The sequence below is a fragment of the Pseudorasbora parva genome, chromosome 1 (genome assembly GCF_024679245.1).
Source record: "Pseudorasbora parva isolate DD20220531a chromosome 1, ASM2467924v1, whole genome shotgun sequence".
NCBI lineage: Eukaryota > Metazoa > Chordata > Actinopteri > Cypriniformes > Gobionidae > Pseudorasbora > Pseudorasbora parva.
Window position 1 is genome coordinate 12,110,987 of NC_090172.1, and position 24,250 is coordinate 12,135,236.

At 37.8% G+C, this 24,250-nt stretch overlaps 1 protein-coding gene across 4 annotated transcripts in view; it reads left to right on the plus strand.

Moving 5' to 3' along the window:
* Nucleotides 1–24,250, plus strand: part of nsun6 (NOP2/Sun RNA methyltransferase 6) — a 30,555-nt gene that overhangs the window by 5,494 nt on the left and 811 nt on the right. For 2 of the 4 annotated variants that reach the window (XM_067424100.1, XM_067424013.1), the window contains exons 4-11: nucleotides 1,143–1,216; nucleotides 2,294–2,400; nucleotides 3,003–3,156; nucleotides 3,243–3,324; nucleotides 7,773–7,892; nucleotides 11,188–11,340; nucleotides 12,061–12,210; nucleotides 22,622–22,747. In XM_067424100.1, the coding sequence (XP_067280201.1) occupies nucleotides 1,143–1,216; nucleotides 2,294–2,400; nucleotides 3,003–3,156; nucleotides 3,243–3,324; nucleotides 7,773–7,892; nucleotides 11,188–11,340; nucleotides 12,061–12,210; nucleotides 22,622–22,747 (966 nt within the window). The remainder of the gene's footprint in view (nucleotides 1–1,142; nucleotides 1,217–2,293; nucleotides 2,401–3,002; nucleotides 3,157–3,242; nucleotides 3,325–7,772; nucleotides 7,893–11,187; nucleotides 11,341–12,060; nucleotides 12,211–22,621; nucleotides 22,748–24,250) is intronic. The other 2 variants (XM_067424240.1, XM_067424178.1) reach the window with 2 other exon arrangements.

Sequence of the window (24,250 nt, forward strand, 5' to 3'; positions counted from 1 at the left end):
GGCACATTTTATTCTCAGTAACGTAACGGCGTTGTAACGGGGGAAACAGTAATTTGTTTGATTACTCGTCACTGAAAAAATTAACGCCGTTAGTAACGCCGTTTATCTATAACGCCGATATTCCCATCACTGATGGCGACTAATAAACTGAATCCATTCTCTACTATTTCTCTGGGCGGGCAAAACCGCCCAGAAAAAAGAAAAGAAAAGGGAGGAAACCTTTCCTGGTATTACGTCATAACAGGAGAATTCAAGATCAGCTTGTCTGGACTCTTATTTTCTCAAAGGTAGAGAAAGACAGAACTCGGTTTACACCGATCAAAATGTCTAGCCACTTGGGGACAGTATTCAGGCTAGGGGAACTCATATTAATGTTGAAAAACCTCATAAAATGAACATTTCATGCCATGGGACCTTTAAATATTAACTGATGGTTGTCACTTCAAGTTAGTCTTTATAAAATTATTCTTTAAAAATGTTGTTTAAAATAAATAAGAATTGTAAAAAACAAACATGTGACCTTCATGGGGACAGGGGTGTGCTTAAAGGGTACAAACATCCATTAGGCACAGCCAGACATTCTGCATTTAATGATGTATATCTTAAATTAAATGCCATTGCCATTTAAAATAAAATAAAATATTATTGTGTGAGAGATTAATCTTTTATTTTAACATAACTTCTTATACTGACACCAATACCCCGTGCACTAAAATGTCTCAGTGTAGACTTTGGTGAACTTAATAGATACATTTACCCTAAACTTGCCATTGTGAAAAAAAGGTCACAATGGTGAGATACCGTCACAGCTATTAAAAAAAAGACATACTACATGTAAATCATTTAAAAATAAAACACATTCTAATATATTTTATTTGTTTACCAGCATGTCATGTGACCATTAACTGACATCAGAAAACCATGCATATGCAAATGTTTAAATATGGAACATTTGCAGATATTCACTAAAAATCACTTTGGTTAGTTATAAGTAATGACATTTGTCACTATAAGGTGCTGTGAGTAAATTAGTGTAACAAGTCTTTTGTGAAGTGTTGATTACAATGTATATTTAAATATATTTGATTTGGAATGATTTTCAGCATCTTTTTTAATGTACTCAATGTCATGTCTTTTTGCAGCAGAAAATAGCTCTGGCTGTTTACACTCACCCACAGCTTCCAGATGTTCTACTGCTTCCAGTCCACGGCCCTAGGTATGCTTTCAATATAGTGGACTATTAAAAAATGCTTGTATTCTCTGCTTGTATTTCAAAATTGTAGTTGTATTTAAAGGAAGCATATGTAAGATTGTGGCCAAAACTGGTACTGCAATCACTTTAAAATGACTGTAGAGCGGTGTATCTCTACAAATAATTTTATGATTAATTGAAATACATTTCTTACATACAGTTCCTTTATTTAAGGTCCAATATGATGATGAGCTGATCAGAAGCTTAAGGGGCTATTCGCATAGAATGCATTTTTGCAGTTTAAAACGCTAGCATGTGTGAGACACTGCAAAAGACTCAACTTGCCAGTGCAACAGTCAGACATCTCTATAGCCCCTTTCACACTGCGATTCCGGCAAATACACGGATAATGCGACCCGGCATTTGTTCCCGGGCCGCTAGATTTGGTCCATTCTCACTGCCAGTGAAATACCGTAATATGTGTGCTTTCACACACAACCCGTAACGGTCCCGGAACGAGTTGACACGTGACATCCTGATGTGACGTATAATGGCGAGCGATCTCAGCTTCAGCGCGGATAGTAAGGAGCTACGTGGTCTGGACTTGTGTCCAGTTTGCGCACATTTCTGCTTGTTTCATTTTAGTTTATTTTGTATACGAACACTCTCTGCGTTTAAAATACCGATTAGCTCTTCTGGCACTGCAGGGTTGTATTATTGAAAAAACAAGCTCTAGGAGTCGCACGATAACTACGTACACATTGCGGCATTAGTTTCGGCTTTTGTTCACACAGCGCTCGTCCCGGGTCGAATACCGCAATATTACTAGGTCCCCGACTCGGGTCGAATTCGGTAATCAATTCCGGGACTTGGTTGCTTTCACACAGAAGGCGACCCGGCAATGTTCCGGGAATATTGCGGGTCCGACGTGCAGTGTGAAAGGGGCTTATGTAGCATGAGTTTACATAAAAAAAATCAATGGAAAATTTGGTGCGGTGGAATGTAAAAACATTGTGTGTGAATGGCCCTAACTCTGTACAAGAATATAGTGCTCTTATATAGTGCATTTATGTGCATGCTTGTGTCTACCCTGTTCTGCAGGCATGTGGAATTGCTGGCCTCTGAAGTTATAGTTGGCGCTCAGTGTGGCAATGCTGTTCTTCGAGGTGCTCATGTATTCACGCCTGGCATCCTCAGCACTCCAAAGTGTGAGCAGCACATACACATGTCACTTAGCTATTAAATTGTGAGCAAATCTGACTTTATATATTGCAATTCTGACTTTTTTTTCTTGCAATTCTGACTTTATATATCGCAATTCTGACTTTTCTCCGAAATGTGAGACATTAACTCGTAATTGCGGTTTGAAAGGTACACGAGAATCTTACAATTGTGACTTTATATCTAGCAACTGTGTGTTATAAAGTCAGAATTGCGAGATATAAATTGACAAATGCAACAATAAGGTTGCATTTTTTAACTTTAGTGAGACACAAGGAGTAAGATACAAAGGTTGCACAATGAAACTGAATCACCTGGTTTTAGACCACAATAATTTATGAGTATGGTGTAGGCAGGGCCTTCTTTTGCTGCCAATACAGCATCAGGTTGTATTGGGAATGACAGATAAAAGTCCTTTACAGTGGCCAGAGGGATTTTGAGCCATTCCTCTTCCTGAAAAAGGGCATGGTCACTATTTGATGCTGATGGAGGAAAACATTTTCCAAAGGTTTGGCTATAGCAGCCCGACCATGAATATTGATGTATTTTTCTTGTTTCATCCGTCTGTCTGTCTTCATGTGTTCTTCAGACATGAAAGTGGACGACATGGTGTCTGTGTTCTCTGATATTGAGGGGAAGTGCACACGTGGAGCCAAAGAGTTCAAGGGCAAGAAGGTATTTCTGGGTAATGGGATTTCTGAGGTGGATCGCTCAGAATTATTCTGCTCAGATGGACCTGTCAAGTGAGTCTGAAACTGAGTTGTCTTTGTTTACCCTGTTGAAAGCCAGTTCACTTTAACATGCATGGATGTGTGTCTCTGTCACTCAGGGGTGTTGCGATTAGAATGACAGAGCCTCTCTATCAAAGTCCTTCCTTTGATGGTGTTCTTACAGATGAAGTCTTTCTCCAGGTACCCTTTTAGTTTCTGTGTATGTGTCTTAGATAAATACAATTCCTAGTAGCCATTACCATTGTTAACAAATAATATACAGAATTCACTATATGGACAAAAGTATTATTGAATTCAGGGTTTTCAATCAGACACATAGCCACAAGTGTTTAAAATCAAGCACTTTCGGTCTACATGTACAAACATTTGTGAAAAAAATGGGTCGTTCTGAAGAGCTCAGTGAATTCAAGCATGGTACTATGATAGGATGCCACTTTTGCAATAAGAAAGTTTGTGAAATTTCATCACTGCTAGATATTCCACGGTCAACTGTAAGTGGTATAATTGGAAAGTGGAAGCTTTTAGTTACAGCATTAATTTAGCTGTGAAGTGGAAGATGAATTCACAGAGCAAGGTCAAATAGAGTACTGAGGCGCATGGTGTGTAAAAGTCACTAATGCTCTGCTGATTCCATAGCTGAAGAGTTCCAAACTTCCACTGGCATTAATATCAGCACAAAAACTGTGCAGCGGGAGCTTCATGAATGGGTTTCTATGACCGAGCAGTTGACCCCTTTCTTCCAGGGAAGGGAAATAATAATGCTTCAGCATACCAAGACATTTTGGACAATGCTATGCTTCTAACTTTGTGGGAAAAGTTTGGGATAGGCCATTCTCTTTTACAGTATAATTCCCCAGTGCACAAAGAAATCCATTAAGACATGGTTTGATATAGAAGAAGCCCATGGAGGATAGATAGTGCCCTACCTCAACCCTATTGATCACCTTTTGATTGAACTGGAATTGAACTGGAGATTACGAGTCAGGGCTTCTCATCCAACATCAGTGCCTGCTCTACCGAATGAATGGGCAAAAATTCCCACAGAAATACTCAAATCTTGTGAAAAGCATTCCCAGAGTGGAAGCTGTTTTACAGTGCATCCGGAAGGTATTCACAGGCTTGCGCTTCACTTTTTCCACATTTTATGCTACAGCCTTATTCCAAAATGGATACCTCACAATGACAATGTGAAAGAAGTTTGATTGAAATCTTTGCAAATGTATTAAAAATAAAAATAGCACAAACCAAGCCATGAATAGGGTTGGGCATCGTTTTGATTTGAACGATTCTGATTCCGATTCTTACTTTCGGTTCTTTTCGAGTCTTGATTCTGATTCTTTCAGGGGTGGAGTCAAAACATGTCACATCAATATTCAATGCTCAGGACAATTTTCAATACCACGGGGAGAAAAAATGCTGCATATAATATTTTTTTTGTCTCTATTGAAAGTCTAGGCAATCAAAAATTTCTTCTGAAGAGATCACTTTATATAATATAGATTTTAAGCCTTTTCTCATATATAAACATTGATCAATTACTATTAAAATGATCTCAAAAATATTTGCTAACTCAATTTATTTTTTTACAACAGGGTAATTGTGTCTTACACACAGCACAAGGAAGCTTGATTTCGAATGGTACATTGAATTTAAAAAGATAAGTATAAACAGTAATAAAACAAGAACAAATAAATAGATTACAAACAATAGCATAAATAAATAAATACAATAGAATAAAAGATACAAATGAAATAGACTGCTTTATTTTTTCAGGTAGGTCTAACATTCAGGTAAGAAACTGAATAAAAAAAGCAAAGTAATTAAATTTAAAATAACATTGGATAATGTTGTTTGTAAAAAATTAAATAGCTTCATATGAAACCATTGAAGTTACACGAGTTGATCAGTCAAGAGCAGTGTGATCGTTTGTCTTTTTGTAGTTTGTCTTTGAATAACAAATAACTGCTGTCCCTTTAAGACCTAACGCACGCATGGATCTTAAACACTGTTACTGTTACTCATTCTTCAATCAATTCTTCCTAAACTGTTTTCGACTTTGTTTACATTAATATTCTTCAAGATGTAAACTGAGAATTTTTTTGAGTGTATTTGACCAATGATAAGTTGGAAAAAGAAGCAAATATTTGCACTTGTATGTCAGAGGCGGCTTAATAACGGTATGTGTGTGTGTGCTTAAGATGTGAGCGCGAACTCTGCGGGGATTAGTAAAATTATGTGCAATCCCGCGCAAAATTCAGAACGACCACACACACACACACACACACACACACACACACACACACACACACACACACAGTCATGAGAAAAAAAATCCATCAGAATGCGCATTCGCCATGTTCAGAGGGTTAACCTGGCTGAATGAGAATTATACGGTGTGTGTTAACTCACTGTCAGTCGGAGAGGAGAGAAGACCGCAGCTGGCATCGATACTGTAGAAACTGAGTATTGTATCTTTTCAGATATTTCAATATCAATATTTTTGACAACACTAGTTGCACTGTGCCAACCCAGGCTTATTAAAAGTGAAATAAATCCACACATTAGAGCCCCACTTACCATGCTCCATGGCTCCAAGAACAAGCGGGTGTGGCAAGCACTTCCGGAAATCAGGTGGCCTGGCCATGTAAACCCAAATTTGCGCGTTTGGAACCGATGATCGGAATCGAAAACAAATTTTCTAAACGATTCTAATGGCATCGTTATTTTTTAAACGGTTCCAAGTTAGAACTGGTTCTCGATGCCCAACCCTAGCTATGAAGTCCAAGGAATTGTCTTTAGACCTCCGAGATTGTATCGAGGCACAGATCTGGGGAAGGGTATAGAAAAAATTCTGCAGTATTGAAGACCCTTATGAGCACAGTCATCCGTAAATGGAAGACGTTTGCAACCACCAGGACTCTTCCTCGAGCTGGCAGCCCGGCCAAAATGAGTGATTGGGGGAGAAGGACCTTAATCAGGGATGTGACCAAGAACTTGATGAGCTCCAGCGTTGCTCTGTGGAGAGAAGAGAACCTTCCAGAAGAACAACCATCTCTGCAGCACTCCACTAATCAGGCCTGTATGGGAGAGAGACCAGACGAAAGCCCCTCCTGAGTAAAAGGCACATGACAGCCTGCCTGGAGTTTGCCAAATGGTACTGAAGGACTCTCAGACCATGAGAAACAAAATTCTGTGGTCTGATGAAACAAAGATTGAACTCTTTGGCCTGAATGGCAAGCGTCATCACCTGGCCAATACCATCCCTACAGTAAAGCATGGTGGTGGCAGCGTCATGATGTGGGGATGTTTTTCATCAGCAGGAACTGGGAGACTAGTCAGGATTGAGGGAAAGATGAATGCAGCAATGTACAGAGACTTCCTTGATGAAATCCTTCTTCAGAGCGCTCTGGACATCAGATTTTCAGCAGGACAACGACCCTAAGCACACAGCCAAGATAACAAAGGAGTGGCTACGGGACAACTCTGTGAATGTCCTGGAGTGACCCAGCCAGAGCCCAGACTTGAACTCGATTGAACATCACTGGAGGTTTTTGAAAATGGCTGTGCACCAACGCTCCCCTTCCAACCTGATGGAGCTTGAGAGGTCCTGCAAAGAAGAATAGGATAAACTGCTCAAAAATAGGTGTGCCAAGCTTATAGTATCATACTCAAAAAGACTTGAGGCTGAATTGGTCCCAAAGGTGCTTCAACAAAGTGTTGAGCAAAGGTTGTGAATACTTATATACGTGATATTTTTTAAATATTTAATTTAAATCATTCATTTTTTTAAATACATTTCTAAAGATTTTAAACAAACATCTTTCACATTGTCATTATGGGCTATCGTTTTTAAAATTTTGAGGAAAATATTGAATTTAATCAATTTTGGAATAAGGCTGTAATATAACAAAATGTGGAAAAAGTGAAGCACTGTGAATACTTTCCGAATGCACTGTATCTGCAATGAGGAGACTCCATGTTAATGTTTATGTATTTAGAATATTATATTATTACATTCCCTGTCCCTGTTAATGTGATGGTCAGGTGTCTCAGTACTGTTGTCCATATGTTGTATGTGTACTTTTGAGCATGACTATATATATTGTGGATTATCCTGCTTATATCCTGGTCATTTGACAACACTGACTAGTTAAAGCTGTTATTGATGTTTGCAGCACAGTTAGATCTAGCGTTCTGCTTGCTTTAAATTGGACAGAGATAAAGAGCAGTAAGATTATTTGAGGGACAAAGAGATAAAGAGCAGTAAGATTATTTGAGAGAGAGAGAGAGATAAAGAGAGAGAGAGAGAGAGAGAGAGAGAGAGAGAGAGAGAGAGAGAGACGTGTGTGAATTGCCTCCATCTTTGAAGCATCATTCACCTAAAAGTGAAGGTGCAAGTTTTAAAAAACCCTCGTTGCTGAGAACTAAATTTAACAGCGATTCACTAGTAAAGCTATTTAAAGTCGCAGGGCTGGAGTCTGTGCTCCTGAATATATCTGTGTTTGTACAGCACGGTCTCTGTGTGAGATATGTGTGTGTCTGTGTGTTTTAAATCGCACCTTTCAGTCATGTATACATACAAATCGAAGTGTCTTTGTGAATTGATAAGTTTGCATTTTCTCATACAGAACCTGCCATCAGTGGTCGTGGGGCATGTTTTAGGACCTCTTCCTGGAGAGCGAATCCTTGACATGTGTGCCGCCCCTGGTGGAAAGACGACACACATTGCTTCACTTATGAGAAATCAGGCAAGTGTGTTTTACAATTCTGTAAGGACAGTTTATTAGTGTTCTAGAAACAAAACGCTATAATCATTTGTACAAATACTTCAACTCTTAAATAGGTACTTCAGCTCTGGAAAGATGAATCTGTATTTAAACTGGGTCATTAATGGAGTAGAAATGTGAAATTATTTTTGAATTTGGTGCCTTCTAGACTGAGAAAGGACAGAACATGTATTTTTGTCTCATGGGGATGAAAGACTACAATTCCCAGAATGCTTCGCTGCCCTGTGAGGCCATTCCCAAAGCAACCGCTACTGGATTACTGTGATTGAGTTAGAGAACAGACACTACAATTAAATACTGAACGTGTCTGTTCAATATAATGATCAAGTCGCGTGAGTCTCACAGCACTAATGCTGCAGGAGTCAGATTACATTTAACATCATAAATTAGCTAATGAGCTCCCGTGATGAGAGCTGAGGTGATCGCGAACACACTCGCAGCATACATTCACAACGCGTGTTCAGTCTGGCACATTTTCATTTCAAGCCTTTGGAAGCCTAGCTTTCATATAAATTCATTTGAGAAGTTAAAACACTTATGCTGCGTCCCAATTCGCCTACTTATACTACGTCCTAAAAGTTTGTACTCTTTTTGTGAAGAAAAGGTATATACTTTTGAGTGTGTAGCAGAAAAGTATGCAAGCTTCGGAAATACTACTTCGCCATCTTTAACAGACTCTGTCGCTTAGTTACGTGCATCCCGTCACCGTTTATCTGCCCTGTCAATCATCGTCAGATTCGTCACAGTTCAAATCCTCCACATTCAGATTAATCTCCTACCTTATCGGAGAGAAATGTAGCCGCTCGTTGATCTGCCATGTGTGGGTCTTTGTGGGTCAGAGACTCTCCTCATATGTTTGCAGTTTAAATGATGCATTTAAAAGTTAATGGCCAAACGTGTCATTAAAAAAGTTCACAATGCTGCTGCAGGTGAAATATAATTTGGACAACACTGAATAAATATATTTTTGACAAGTTAAATATTGATAGTTGGTCACTCAAACCCCTTTATCTAAACTTCTCTACTTAACCGTCGGACTCGCACATCCTTCATGTTTGTAGTTTTTAACGTTTTTTTATCTGCGTTTGTAGTTCTAAACGAATCCTCGTCCAACTCGCAATGGGTTGTGGGCAATATCAGCCGTTAGAGTGCCCATCGATCCATACTTTGAATTCGGACCGGAAACAGTAAACCATCCGGGAATCTTTGGAATACTCTTTTCAACATACTACGATTTGGGACATACTAATTCTATTTTCGAATACTATTTAGGATGGATAGTACGCAAATTGGGACGCAGGGTTACATTGCTCTTAGCATAGGTCCGTTTAAATGAATCCCTGAAGCAGCTGAGCTGGGAATGATCTCCCATTCCCAATGCGTGGGTTGAAAACATGTGGAAATGGCTCCCTCTGCTGGCTGTAGTCTTTAGCCTTTGGCCAAACATTCCAAAGATGACGCAAATATCGTCAATTTGCGTCACAGGAGGAATTTTACAGAATTAAAATGCATAAATCTCTCATCTCAGAGGGATATGAGGGGGGAAGCACAATCATTTGAATATACTCCAGGGTTTCTACTGATACAAAGCTAAATGCTAATCGCTGAAGTAACCCTTTAAAATTAAAGTGTAAAACTTGTTTTGTTATTTATAACTAAATGTAATCATGACAACATTTTTTGTAATCCTTATGTTGCCAGTATATTTTGGCAAGTAAACGTAGTCATAGATGAAAACAAATACACTTAATTAAGGTTTCATTTGTTATTATTAGTGAACTATATTGGTTAACATGAACTAACAGTGAACAATACTAAAGCATTTATCAATCTTAGTCAATGGCAATTTAAACATTTAATAATACATTTTTAAAAACCAAGGTTGTATTTTTTTAAATTCATGTTAAAGCTGCAGTCCGTAACTTTCTTTGGTTAAAAATGATCCAAAATATTTTTTTTAGTAACTACACTACAAGCCAGTATAAGCCCAATTCACAACGGTGAGCTTGTAATAAATAATGCATTATAATTAGAGAGGTATGGTAGATTTCCGTGGGAAATTCAAGCATGTCTTTGCGTCATTAGGTCACGCCTGTATACATAAAGGAAGAGTCCGGCTGCTAGAAATACACGTGAGGAGTAGGTTTACCGCATGTTCTTCAGCGGATCATTTTTAGCCTTTTCTCACAGAAGCTGAAGTGATTAAACTTAACATTTTGATGGCGGATTGTAATCCACAAAGGCCCAAATGACAATCATCAGTGACAACTGGAGATTCCCCTGTAGTCAAAAGCAAAAGAATAGACTGTACGGAAATTGAAAAATCTACAGGTAACGCTAATACACACTTAATACACGTAGTCACGTAATGCTAATGCTGTTAACATTAACAATTTGAGAAAAAAGTATAACAATAATAATAATTGGCATGGTTTTACGTTATATGAGCGATCGTTAGATGTAAGATCATTTAAGCATGTTACTTATTTGTTCAGATGACATTTTCCAGTGAAAATTTTATTCCGGTTATACTCCAAGACGGAGAATCTGTGATTCTGAAGTACTGTACTCCTCAAAACATTAGATTCATCTGCGCTGAGGAGCCACGCCGATGCACAACTCATGTTCAGATGATAACGCTGCAGATAACTGCAATTCCAGGTTTCAAACAGAGATGAAGGAGAACTATAATGTATGGCGGAATAGCACTTCTGAGAGTAGGCTACTTCCTGTAAAATCTTCCCTCACATCTCCCCCTAACCCTTTCATTTCCATCAAAAGGGGGAGGGGAGATGTGAGGGAGGATTTTTCAGGCGTGATTTTTTTTTTACTGCGCCGAGTCGAAGTAGCCTACTCTCAGAAGTGCAATTCCGCCATACATTATAGTTGTCCTTTTTAACCCGCTAAGAAAAGCTTCAACTTTTATTTTATGTCACCATACTAGGTCGTTCAACTATTCGTGTGACTGTATTTAAATAGGGAAAACGTGGAGGTGTTTGGTTGCTTGATTGGTTGCTTGGTTGCTAACTTGATCTCTGTTTGGTACCTAATGAATGAACTGGAATTTGTGGGCTGAGCTAAATGCTATCAGAATGTCATCGCACGTCAGAGAGATTACAAGTGTGTATCAACTCGTCTTAGTTAAGGGAATAACAGTATAATATGAAAAAGCAGTGGAGCATCCCTTTAGCAAATGTTTCCTTATTGATAACTGTTACCACAACCTCATATATATTTGCGGTGTCTCTCTCCACAGGGTACTGTTGTGGCTTTGGAAAAAATCCGATCCAAAATGGAAAAGATCATTCAGAATGCAAAAATGCTGAAGTTGGACTGTATTAAAGCATATTGCTGTAACAGCATACATGCGGTGAGCTCAGACCCCACTCAGGACGCCAACTACAGTGCAGGTAAGCCTCCATAGTTCTTTCTTTCTTTCTTTCTTTCTTTCTTTCTTTCTTTCTTTCTTTCTACTAATAGTGTTGTACTGTTTCACACATGGAGAATTCTTGCGACATGCAATGTTATTTATGTGATCTACTGACAATGGATAATGAACAAATACTGTAGTATATACTAATCAAATAATTTTGAGTATATACTATAAATATTTCATGTTCTTCTTATTTCCTATAAGTATCACTTTCTGTTTTTCTTTCACAGTGAAATCAAAAGAAAAAAATATCTGACCTAAAATACAGCAAAAACAGTTATATTGTTAATATTATGTTTTCTATTTGAATATATTTTAAACTATAATTTATTCCTGTCATCAAAACTGAATTTTCAGCATCATTACTCCAGTCTTCAGTGTCACATGATCCTTCAGAAATCATTGATTTGTTGCTCAAGAAACATTTATGATTATTATAATCATGATCAAATAAATACAGTCTTGGTGAGCATAAGATACTTCTTTGCATAAGATACTTCTTTCAAAACATTGAAATGATCCTAATCATGCCAAACTTTTGACCATCAACTGTATTATTCATAAAACATTACAGTTACATTTCAGTTTCATTTCAGTTTAGATCAGATTTTCAGCTGGATGTTTCAGCTAACTTTATTAGTTATGAGTATTTACTTTTTTGTAGACTTACTAATTGCAACTTTGTGTATATTTGTTGATGGTCCCCCATATCCTGAGGAGAGTTTTGACCGGATATTATTAGACGCTCCCTGCAGTGGACTGGGTCAAAGGCCCAACATGACCTACAGCTGGAGTCTGAAAGAAGTCTGCTCCTACCAGCCTCTACAGAGGAAACTCCTCACTACGGTAATGCAGGACAATAACTATATTTATAATTAGGACTATACAAAATATGTTTTACTTAAATAATGAATGGATTAAAGGAACTGTATGTAAGAAATGTATTTCAATTATTCATAAAATGGCCCTGATATGTCACTAGACATTCATGTTCATTTCAAATACTTATATCACAGTAGTCCGGCCAGGATATTGTCATTTAAAAGTTATTGTTGCAGCCCTCAACTGATGTTATCATGTTGTGTTTTGGCCTGAAGCTCCGCCCTCCACATATCTACCAATCACAAAGTCAGTAGCGTTTGGGCATCCGGGTTGCCAGCTCTGCTCTAGTTACCACAGCTGCAGATCTACAAACGTTCCTGCTGATCCTGCAGCCTATCTGGCAACCTTGAGTCAGGGAGGAGTGGAGAGGGGATACACCGCTCTACAGTCATTTGAAAGGGATTGCAGTACCAGTTTTGACCACAAGCTTACATACACTTCCTTTAACAATTCAAAAGGAAAAAACTGCAACAAGTAGCAGTATACGCTTATTTTTGTCACATGCTCCACAAACAAGTTCACGGAAACAGAGACAGAAAGCACATTGTTGTTTTTGTCTGAGTGTACACAAATAATAGTAAACCCTTTATTAATATTTAGTATATTTTTGTATACATATTCAATTTTAGTAATTTTGATTAGTAATTGTTTTAGTAAAAATGTTGTATGTTTTTAAATGTATAGGTTATTTTTTTTATATATATTTCTATTTAGCTGTAAAAAAAAAAAAAAAGTTTTTTGCCTACAAGACAAGACAACCACTGGCTCTGCACTGATATACCTGAAATAGTTCAGACTTATACGCCCTCCGGAAGTTTATATTTTATTATTATATTATATTATATTATATTATATTATATTATATTATATTATATTATATTATATTATATTATATTATATTATATTATATTAATTATATTATAAATTTATAATATAATTAAATTTTATATTAAATTTAAAATTATATTATATTATATTATAAATTATATATTTGTTTTGAAAAAAAAAAAAATTGTACTGTGCTAGGTTTAAAGTGGTGATGAATTGAGGAATCAACTTTCCCTTGAGCTTTGGATATATAAAAGCTCATGGTAATATAAGAATATCCTGTAAGTTTCAGAGCTGAAAACTTTCTTGTTAGTCAAAGAAAAGCTTTTATTGACACCAGGCTCAGCAAACGGTCCTGTGCTTTATACTGACGTCACTGCGCGACGAAACACACCTCTACAGCGCGTCTAATACAGTAGCTCCGCTCACCAGCTCATGGAGAGCTCGTGCTAGATGGTCAACAACAATAAACATGCCGAGCAAGATTAAGATATTGCGCTATTCCTGGCTGTGGAAGAACACAGTCGCTGCATAAGCTTCCTTCGGATCCAAATATTAGGAATGAGTGGTTGACCTTTATTTGTAATGAAGTTCCAGCTCACATGAGGAAGACATATTCACTTCAGTTCCCTGCGGGATCGTTTGTAAACAAATCTCCGGTCTTGGATCCGCCGGGAATAGTGCAACACATTTATGTGAGTAAAACGTGTTTTTATTAGTAATACTATTCCATTGATTTAGATTATTTTGCTTAAGTGTACGTGTCTAACAGAGCATAACTTTAGCACCCTGGACTCAGACACGTATGGGCCAGGGCTCGCAAAGCCCGAGAAGGCAGATGAATCTGATTATATTCCTTTCTTGTTCTGCTATTCTCTCTCTCTCTCTCTCTCTCTCTCTCTCTCTCTCTCTCTCTCTCTCTCTCTCTCTTTCTCTCTTTCTCTCTTTCTCTCTCTCTCTCTCTCTCTCTCTCTCTCTCTCTCTCTCTCTCTCTCTCTCTCTCTCTCATGATCTCATGATGCAATAATGAAAGAACTTTTAAGATTTGGGAAAATTGCAAGCCCCATGAGAATGATACCATTAGGGTGCAAAAACACGGCGTTAAAGCACGTTTTGTCATTTCGACGTCAGATCTTTATGTTCTTAAGCTCCCAAGATCGGCTTCTAGAAGCCTCTTTTCGCGTCAATCATGAAGATAATTCGTATATGGTATACGCGAGCACAGAGACTCTGAAATGTTTTGATTGTGGCAATGTCGGGCATAAGCGCTTCTCGTGTCCGCATAAAGTGCGCGAGGAACCCCAGCCGCCAACGATCGCATCTACCGAGGAATCTAATGGAGAAATACAGGCGATCGAAAGGAAAGACACTGCGCAGATTGATAGAGTAACGGAGGAGGTGAAGGAACAGGAAGAGGTGAGTGGATTTGTTTCTAAAAATGTGAGTGATGAGCAGCCTGGATGTAGTCATGCTGGTGAAAAACCTGCTAGCGCTTGTGGTGCTACGGATACGGTGAAGGAATGCAGTGTACAGGATGTGTTGCAATCTTCTTTAGTGACACAGGCTAGATGTTCAGAAGAAGACTTAGGAGATGAAATGGATGCTTTATCCCAGAGTACAGAAGATGGTATGAGAGATGAGCAGTGGTCTGAGATGGAAAGAATAAGAGAAAACGATCTTTATACTGTTGAACAAATTAATAGTTTTCTTGATGAAACAAAAGGGAAAACAGGAGTAGAAATTGGTGATTTTTTTCCTGATCTCGAGAAGTTTGTTTCTTCAGTAACTTGGGCCCGAAAAATGAGTAATAATACTGAGCTCTCCCAACAGAAAAGGTTTCGGCTTAAGAAACATATCACATCTGCTAGACAAAAAATTAAAACGGTTGGAAAAGAGCAGCTAACGAGGGGGAAAGTTAAGGATTCATGATGGGTTTCAATTTGTCTTTAATTTTTCTCTGCTGTTTTTTTCTCTCTCTCTTTCTGATGGAGGTCTTACGAGTAGGATCACTAAATGTGAATGGGATGAGGGACATGAGAAAACGTGTATTTCTTTCTGAGATTATTAATTTGAAAGAATTAAATGTTGTCTTCTTACAAGAAACTCACAGTAATCTAGACAATGAAGGTGACTGGGGGCTATGGTGGAGGGGAGAGCACTTTCTAAGCCATGGGAGTAATCTAAGTGCAGGGGTGGCGATCTTGTTTTCTCCGTCTCTCAATCTTAATATTTTGTGGAAAAATGAACTAGAACCTGGAAGACTTTTGATTGTTAGAGCTGAAATTCATAATATGCATTTTATTTTTGTAAATATTTATGCACCAAATTTAGGTATTGAGAGAATAAGGCTGTTTTCAAAATTAGAACAGTTTTTAAGAAAACAACATGATGGAGATTTTGTTGTTCTTGGTGGAGACTGGAACTGCACTTTAGATTTCAAGATGGATAGGAATGGCGAAGAACCACACCCTTTGTCAGCCACCTGCCTTGAAAGAGTGGTAAAAAATCTACACTTGTTAGATGTATGGAGGGAAAATAATCCTTTAGTTGAAGAGTATTCTTGGGTGAGTTTTAGTAATGATAGATTGTCTGCGGCCCGTTTAGACAGGTTCTATCTATCACATGATATGAAGAATAGGATCTTAAATGCAACTATTACCCATGTTCCTTTTTCAGATCACAAACTAATCACAGTTGAATGTAGTCTCACAAAAAAAACCTATAAGAGTTCCTACTGGCATTTTAACATTAAGTTGTTGGAAGATAAGCATTTTTGTGAAAATTTTAATACCTTTTGGGACATTTGGAAGAATGAGAAAGGAAGATATGATGATATTATTCAGTGGTGGGAGATTGGGAAGGTGTTTATTAAGGAGTATTGCCAACAATATTCTTCCCATTCCAACTTGTGTTTAAAAAAAGCAGTGGAGAATTTGGAGCAAGAACTTAAGATTATTGAAGGGAATTTGATTGTAAACGCTACTTCTAACTTGAAGGATATGTGGACTGAAAAGAAAAACGTTTTGAACTCGATCCTTAATGAAAAAGTTAAAGGAGAGCTTATAAAGAATCGCTATCTAACAAAGAGAGACATTGATGCTCCTACGTCCTTCTTTTTTAATTTAGAACGTAAAACTAAACATGGACAAAAGATGTTGTTTTTAAAAGACGAAAATGGACACCTTGTTTCAGATCCAGAAAGGATGCGAAAAATTGCAGTGGATTTTTACACTGAGTTATATTCTGCTGATTCTTTAAATGAGCAATGCAGATATGAACTTTTACGAGATCTTCCTGTGTTATCCTTGGAAAAAAAACAATTTATGGAAGCGCAACTTACCTTTAATGAACTGACCTCAGCTGTAATGGAACTCTCATCAGGTCGAGCACCAGGAATTGATGGACTTCCTGCCGAATTTTATAAACGATTTTGGACTATTATTGGCAATGATTTTTTTGAAGTTGCTCAAAAATGCATAAGTGAAGGATGCCTAACAAGAAGTTGTCAGCGTGCCACTTTAACATTGCTCCCAAAAAAGGGGGATCTGACATTACTGAAAAATTGGAGACCCATAGCACTCTTATGTTCAGAATATAAAATTCTTTCTAAGTGTCTTGCTAAAAGGTTGAATGATGTAGTGCATGAAATTATTCAAACAGATCAATCTTATTGTGTAAAGGGCAGATCTATTGCAGATAATTTACATCTGATGCGGGATCTTTATGATTATGCTGTTTATAATAATGTTGATGTGGGGTTTTTGTCAATGGACCAAGAGAAGGCCTTTGATAGAGTCGACCATAGGTTCCTATTTGAGACTCTTAAGGCCTTTGGCTTTGGTAACAATTTAATTTCATGTATAAAGATGCTTTATAATGAGGCAACTTGCTTAATCAAAATAGGTGGTGCTCTCAGTGTCCCCATAAAGGTTCAGAGGGGTATCAGGCAAGGTTGCCCCATTTCAGGGCAGCTTTATAGCATTGCTCTTGAGCCTTTGCTCTGTAAATTAAGAAGAGAATTAATGGGACTGCAAATCAGAGAAATAGATTTTTCCCAGTCAATTAAATTGTCTGCATATGCAGATGACCTCACGGTTTTAATAAGAGGCAATCAAGATGTTAATGTTGTAAAAGAATGTTTAGAAACTTACGAAAAGGCGGCATCTGCAAAAGTTAATTGGGGCAAAAGTGTGGCTTTATGGTGTGGACATGACAATAATGGTCCTCTTCTTCCTGGTGGGTTGAAATGGGGAAGAGAAGGTTTTAAATATTTAGGGCTGTTTTTAGGATCTGAAGAATATAGGAAACAGAACTGGGAGGGACTAGTGGAGAAAACATGTGTTCAGTTGTCTCGATGGAAGTGGTTGCTCCTCCAGCTATCCTATAGGGGAAGGGTTTTGGTCTGTAACAATCTTATTGCTGCTACTTTGTGGCACAAGATGATGATTTTAGAACCTCCTGAAGAACTGATAATGGACATTCAAAAGCAACTAGTTGATTTTTTTTGGACTGGGCATCATTGGCTAAAAGCACCAGTACTTTATCTGCCCAGGATGGAGGGAGGTCAAGGACTCATTGACATCAGATCCAGAATTAAAGCTTTCAGACTTCGGACTGCTCAAAGATTCCTGTATGGTGAAGATGTGAGCTGGTTCGGGGTAGCCTGTGGCCTCCTGAGAAGAACAGGGAAAATGGGATTTGATCGTCAGCTGTTCTTAATGGACATTAATAAGCTGGATCTAACTGGTCTGTCACCATTCTACAAGTCAATACTGAGAGCGTGGACTCTTTTAAAAATTGGCAGAGACCTTAATGGTGAAGAGAGTCAGTGGCTACTGGAAGAACCCTTGATCTTTAATCCAAAAATTGATTTGGATGTGTTGAAATCAACTACTGTGAGGAATGCTTTGTTGTCTGCAAGTATTGTAAAAATCGGACATCTATTGACTGAAGATGGATGGATTTCAGCAGAGACTCTGGCTACCAAGCTGGGTCTAAGATCAGTCCGAGTTATGCAGAGGCTGTTGAACCACATATGTGAGTGTATACCCTCGGACTATAGAGACTCTTTATTTTTACACCAAAAAGGAAACGTTGTTTCTTCTTTCCCTGAACTGGACATTGCAGCTGCAACTGGCTTATGGCAAGAAACTGAAGGTGGTATCCTTTCTTTCAAGACACCTCAACTGGGGCATTTCAGAGACATTGGGAAAAAAGCAACTTATATTTTGTGTGTAAAAGTTATCCATCTTCATGTTCTTGAAACCGTAAAGGAGTCTAAATGGCTGGAGTTTTTTGGACCTGACTATTCCCCGAAAGGTAGCTGGAGGTCCTTGTACAAGCCCCCCATTGAGAAAAGGTCTGGAGATCTGCAATGGCGAGTTGTGCATGGAATCATAGCTACAAACAGATACAGAGCACATTTTGATCCACTAGCAGGGATAGGTTGTCCTTTCTGTGATCAACAGGAAACAGTTTTTCATTTATTTGCTAGTTGTAGTAGATTATTGCCTCTTTTTGAAATTCTTGGTGGATGGTGTCAGACTTTAGGGGAAGTTCTCACACCTGAATTGTATATCTATGGACCTAAATATAAACGCAGCAAGAGAGAGACTTATCACCTACTCAATTTTATCTTTGGACAAGCAAAGTTAGCCGTTTGGCTGTCCCGTAAAAGTAAAATAGGTGGTGTGGGGCAAACTGATGTGGTACTGATTTATGAAGGTTTGATGAAGTCACGGTTAAGAATAGAATTTGAATATTATCGACTGAATGAGAATATTGAAGAGTTCAAGTTTAAGTGGGCTATAAATAACTGTATTTGCGATGTTGACTGTGATGGTAATTTACAAACCTATGTATGATAACGTTTTGGGTGTTTTGTAATTTTATTTCATGTTCTGTGATGGCTAATTAATTGATTGAACATTGTTTTTAAAAAAAAAAATGTTTTTGTAATTAAAGTTGTTCAAAAGTCTCTCTCTCTCTCTCTCTCTCTCTCTCTCTCTCTCTCTCTCTCTCTCTCTCTCTCTCTCTCTCTCTCTCTCTCTCTCTCTCTCTCTCTCTCTCTCTCTCTCTGACATCTGAAGGGAGGTGCTCGCACGTGTAGTATGTGCGCGAAGTTCGTGCTTATATTGTCCGATCTTGCGGGCTATAAAAATAATAGTCCAATCGGGTTGATGAGAAATAATTAATTGTGTTTGTTTGATAAAGACGAGTCATTCTGGTTGCCGCTTCTCCCTCTATCTCTCCTCTCCTCGTGAACTGACAGCAGAGCTTAAGCTCATTAAATATGCAAATCTTATCCAATCCTAGCCGTGGGCGTTTACTTCCAAGTCTCCAGTGCCCATCAAAACCCAGCGTTCAGGAGAGAGCCTCAAAACCAGTGTAGAAAATAGCCTATTACTTATTGGTGGTGATGTTTTTGAATGTAAAAACCACACAAACACCCTTAGTTGATCTCAGACAGCAGTATATATTAAAAAAAAAGCCAGTTCATGACACCTTTAAATGCACATTGATTAATTTGATTTATTTTAGTTCTTCAACTTCTTTTATTACAATTAGTTGCCAAGGCAACATTTCTAAATGTAATTTTAGTTTGTCAGCGTTTTGCTGATATCTAATATTTAATATTTATATTTTTGCTCATATCAGACCGGTTTTACACCAGGGAGACATTCATTCTTTAACACTCGGAGGCTTATGAACATTCTTTTCTCCCCCTCATATGGCTCACCAGAAATAATTCTGTCTTTAGATGCCGAGAAGGCATTTGATAGGGTTGAATGGGTTTATTTTTTTATTTTATTTTAGAAAAGTTTGGGTTTGACTCCAAATTTATCTCTTTGATTCAGCTTCTTTACTCGTCACCAGTTGCTTCTGTACATACTAATGGCTTGCATTCACCTCTTTTGTCTCTCCAGCCTGGGACGCGTCAAGGATGCCCCCTTTCCCCTTTACTTTTTAATTTAGCTATTGAGCCTTTTGCTATTTGGCTTCTTTGATCTTTTGTTGTATATTTCTAACCCTGTCTCCTCCTTGCCGGTAATTTTAGATATCCTGGATAAATTCGGACGCCTCTCTGGCTACAAAATAAATTAGCAAAATAGTGAACTATTGTTTGTCAAATCTGAGGCCAGTAAGATACAGTATTCTCTTTTTCCTTTTAAGATAGCTTCAGGGTGTTTTTCACAAATTCATTTAACAATTTATTTGTCAGATATTTTCAACCGCTGGTCGATAAAACCAAGTTAGATATGTCTAGATGGACTTGACTTCCCCTCTCCCTTGTGAGGCGCATTCATCTATTCAGAATGGTTATTTTGCCCAAATTCTTTTATCTTTTTCATAAATAAGTATTTTTTAATACGTTTGATGGTATTCTGCGTTCATTTATTTGGATAAACAAGCCAGCGCGACTCCAGAAATCATGTCTTCAACTGCCTAAGTCTAAAAGAGGACTTGCACTTACCAACTTCCAATATTACTGGGCCTGTAATATTTATAAGATCCTTTATTGGAACAATTCTGCCCACGCTGATAAATACTCCCCATGGGTCCATTCAGAGATTGCCTCAACAAAAGGCACTTTATATTCTGTTATTTGCTTCCAATTCCCCTTAGCTATTAGTAGAATTTCAGCTAATCCAGTTGTCTCAAGCACGATCAAAATTTGGGTCCAGTTTAGGAAACATTTTGGTTTACACAGAGCATCTATTCACACACCTATCTTAAATAATTACCTCTTCTCCCCATCTTGCTCTGATCCTGCTTTCCGAATTTGGTCAGTAAATGGACTTGTGGAGCTCAATGACTTTGCGCGGTTTGGCCTTTTTATTTTTGTCTGCTAAATACAGTCTGCCCAATAGTCATTTGTTTTCGGTTCTTTCAGATTAGACACTTTGTTCAGAAGTTGTTTCCACACTATCCCAATCGTCCTCCTGAGTGCCCTCTTGATAATTTTCTCACTCTAGGAGCAGGCCAGACGCATCTAATTTCAGTTAAGTTCACTTAATGTAGACCCTACTGTTTCTCTGAGAGAGTCATGGGAGAATGACCTAGGCATCTCTATCACAGATGATCACTGGTTCAACATTTTAAAGTTAGTTCATTCCTCTTCTATATGTGCCAGACATGGCCTATTGCAGTGCAAAATGCTTCACCGTGCTAATGCCAATTTGGCAAAAAATATTCCAGACAGAAGTGATGCTTGCCATCGTAGCAAGCAGTCTCCTGCCAACCACATTCACATGTTCTGGAGCTTCCCTCGGATGACAGACTTCTGGTCCAATGTCTTTGATACGCTTAATAATGCTCTTAACATAGATTTGGATCCAAACCCCTTGACTGCTCTTTCTGGCATCTCTCATCTCGCCAGGTTATCGGCTTCACTACTGTTTTAGCCAGAAAAACCATTCTTCTTAAATGGAAAAATGTCTCCCCTCCATCGCATGATAGGCGGATTCAAGAAATCTTTAGCTGTATAAAGCTTGAAAGCAAAAGATTTTTGCTTTCAGGATCTCTCAAAACTTTTCATTAAACTTGGGAACCTGTGTTAGACCACATAAAAGGTTCACTCTTTTCTCCGGATACTAGTGCTAATACACAATAACTGACTTTTATTGTAAAGAGGAAAGACAGATACTAGAGAGAGGAATGTTTATTTTCACATAGTTATTTATGTCTAGCTATTTGTTTTATTATTATTTTATTTTATTTTATTTGTTACTTATTTTGTTGTTGTTGATGTTGCTTTCATATTGCATGTATAATTTGGGGTGGGAGGGTTCTAAAAGGGGTTTATAATGAAACAATTTGTGATTTCTTATTTTTTCATTGGATGTATAACTATGTACGGTCTTGTTAAATAACAATAAAACATTTAAAAAATATTTATATTTTATTTTAGCTTTATTTAAATTAAAACCGGCATACTATTAACACTTGCGAACGATATCAACTTTTTATTGGCAATGTTTGGTCGGTCTCATGACCTTCATCAGGCATATATAAATCATATAACTAATCAAATTAAAAAAGATAACATGACCAATCACTGCAAGGAATCATTGATTAGTAATCATGCTCAATTACTGAATTTATCATTAGCACCCCAATATCATATAATAGTTATACATAGTTACATTAACAATTGTAAGTAATAACACATGATGATTGTGTTAACTATTAAAACATCACATTCAATAATGCTTTATCATTCATAGCCTTAGGTGATATTAAATAATGCTTCACCATTCATACCCATATACCCATTTGTGATATTAAATAATGTACCCTTCAGATGCAACTTCTGTGCCATTAATTTTATTGTCAGTGGTTTGATTAGTAACAGCGCTATAGTGTATTACTATTCTAATTGTATTGATTTATTTAATAAAAGACATTTCTCAGATAGTAGACATGGATCTTTTAGATGAATTTAAGGAGTGCTGGTCTTGTCTTGTTCTCGATTTAGGTGGTCTTGACTACAACACTAGCTAATAGACTATATATTGTATGTTGTTGATACACTTTTGTGTTGCAGGCTGTACGATTGTTAAAGCGGGGCGGTGTTTTGGTGTATAGCACCTGTACTGTGACGCTTGCGGAGAATGAAGAGCAGGTTGCCTGGGCTCTCAAGACATTCCCCTGTTTAACACTAGAACCTCAGGTAAGGATGAAAGACATGGATAAAACTAGAATTTTTTTATAACCCAGAACTATCAAAACAAATTGAGTAGAAAATACTTTTGAGTCTAGCTAAGACAGAACAAATACGATACACTCAAAAATGGAAAGGAAACAATAAAGTGTCATTACCAGATCTTAAAGCTGCAGTCCATTGGAAGTCCATGGAAGAACATTGTAGACAGAGCTACTTCTCTCTGTTTATGTCTATGGCGGATCACGCAGGGACTGTGCTCCTCCGCAGCGGTACCTACCAGTCTGGCCTGAAATAGTCCCAATATTAATACTTATTATAAGTGTACAATAATGATTCAGGGTAAGACAAAAACACGGTTTGGAAAATGGATTCATGTTGTACATTCTCATTATATAATTTTTGTAAATTTTGAACACAAAAAAAGTTACGGACAGCAGCTTTAAAATGAGGCAAAATATATTAAACCTGAAAGGCACCTTAACCATAAGTGGCTAACAATACTGGATTTCTAAATCTTGAGACAGTCATAGTCTACATCAGTTTATTTTTTGCTCAAAAAAGGACAAAATATTTGCTATGGTTCGTCATTCATTTAGCAATATACCTTACTATAGTGGGTCACACTTTATATTAAAGGTGCACTATGTATTATTTTTGCAGTAAAATATCCAAAAACCACTAGGCCGGTGTTATATATTTTGTTCAGTTGAGTACCTACAATATCCCAAATGTTTCCAACTATTTGTAAATTGTGAGAAAATTGCTATTTTAACTAAGGTCAGGGACGTTTCAGCATTGCATTTGAGGGAGTCGCCTGTCAATTCCGTCATATCTGCGCTACCCTCGGTTTCGGGTTTTATTTGGCAGGAGCGCTTTACTCTTAGCAGTGTGAACAAGTGAACGCACAGAGTAAAGTCATAACATCCTTTTCAACACACTTAAATGTATCTAATATAATAAACAGAGCTGCATTACCTCATAATCATAACCGGAAGAGCGGATCAGTGCAGGCACCCGGCGACTGTTGCATCCCGTCATAATAAAAGTCCCGGTGCTCGCGAGCTGTGTGCTTGTTTAACAATCGATCCAGCGGCCGTGCTCAGCTCCACAACACTCGGTCCTGCTCTGCTTTACACTACAGTAACGCTAATAACCACATGTATTTCATGATTTCTGCACGAGTCCTATTTTCCACCAGCTGTGAGGTGAAGACCACGTCCCAAGATGCTGCGCTCAAACTTTGCGTCATCAAACTATGCATTTATTTTGAATAGGCGCCCTCCAGTGGACGGAAAGGTGCATAGTGCACCTTTAAGTGTTTTTGGCCTGGTTTCACAGACAGGGCTTAGATAAAGCCAGGATTAGACTTTAGTTTATTTGGACATTTAAGTAACATTTTTTAAGCATGCCTTAGAAAAAAACATTACTAGTGTGCATCTTGAGTCAAAACAATGGCACTGTTAAGATATGTCAGTGCAAGTTGCTTTCAGTTAAAACAGCTCAAACATG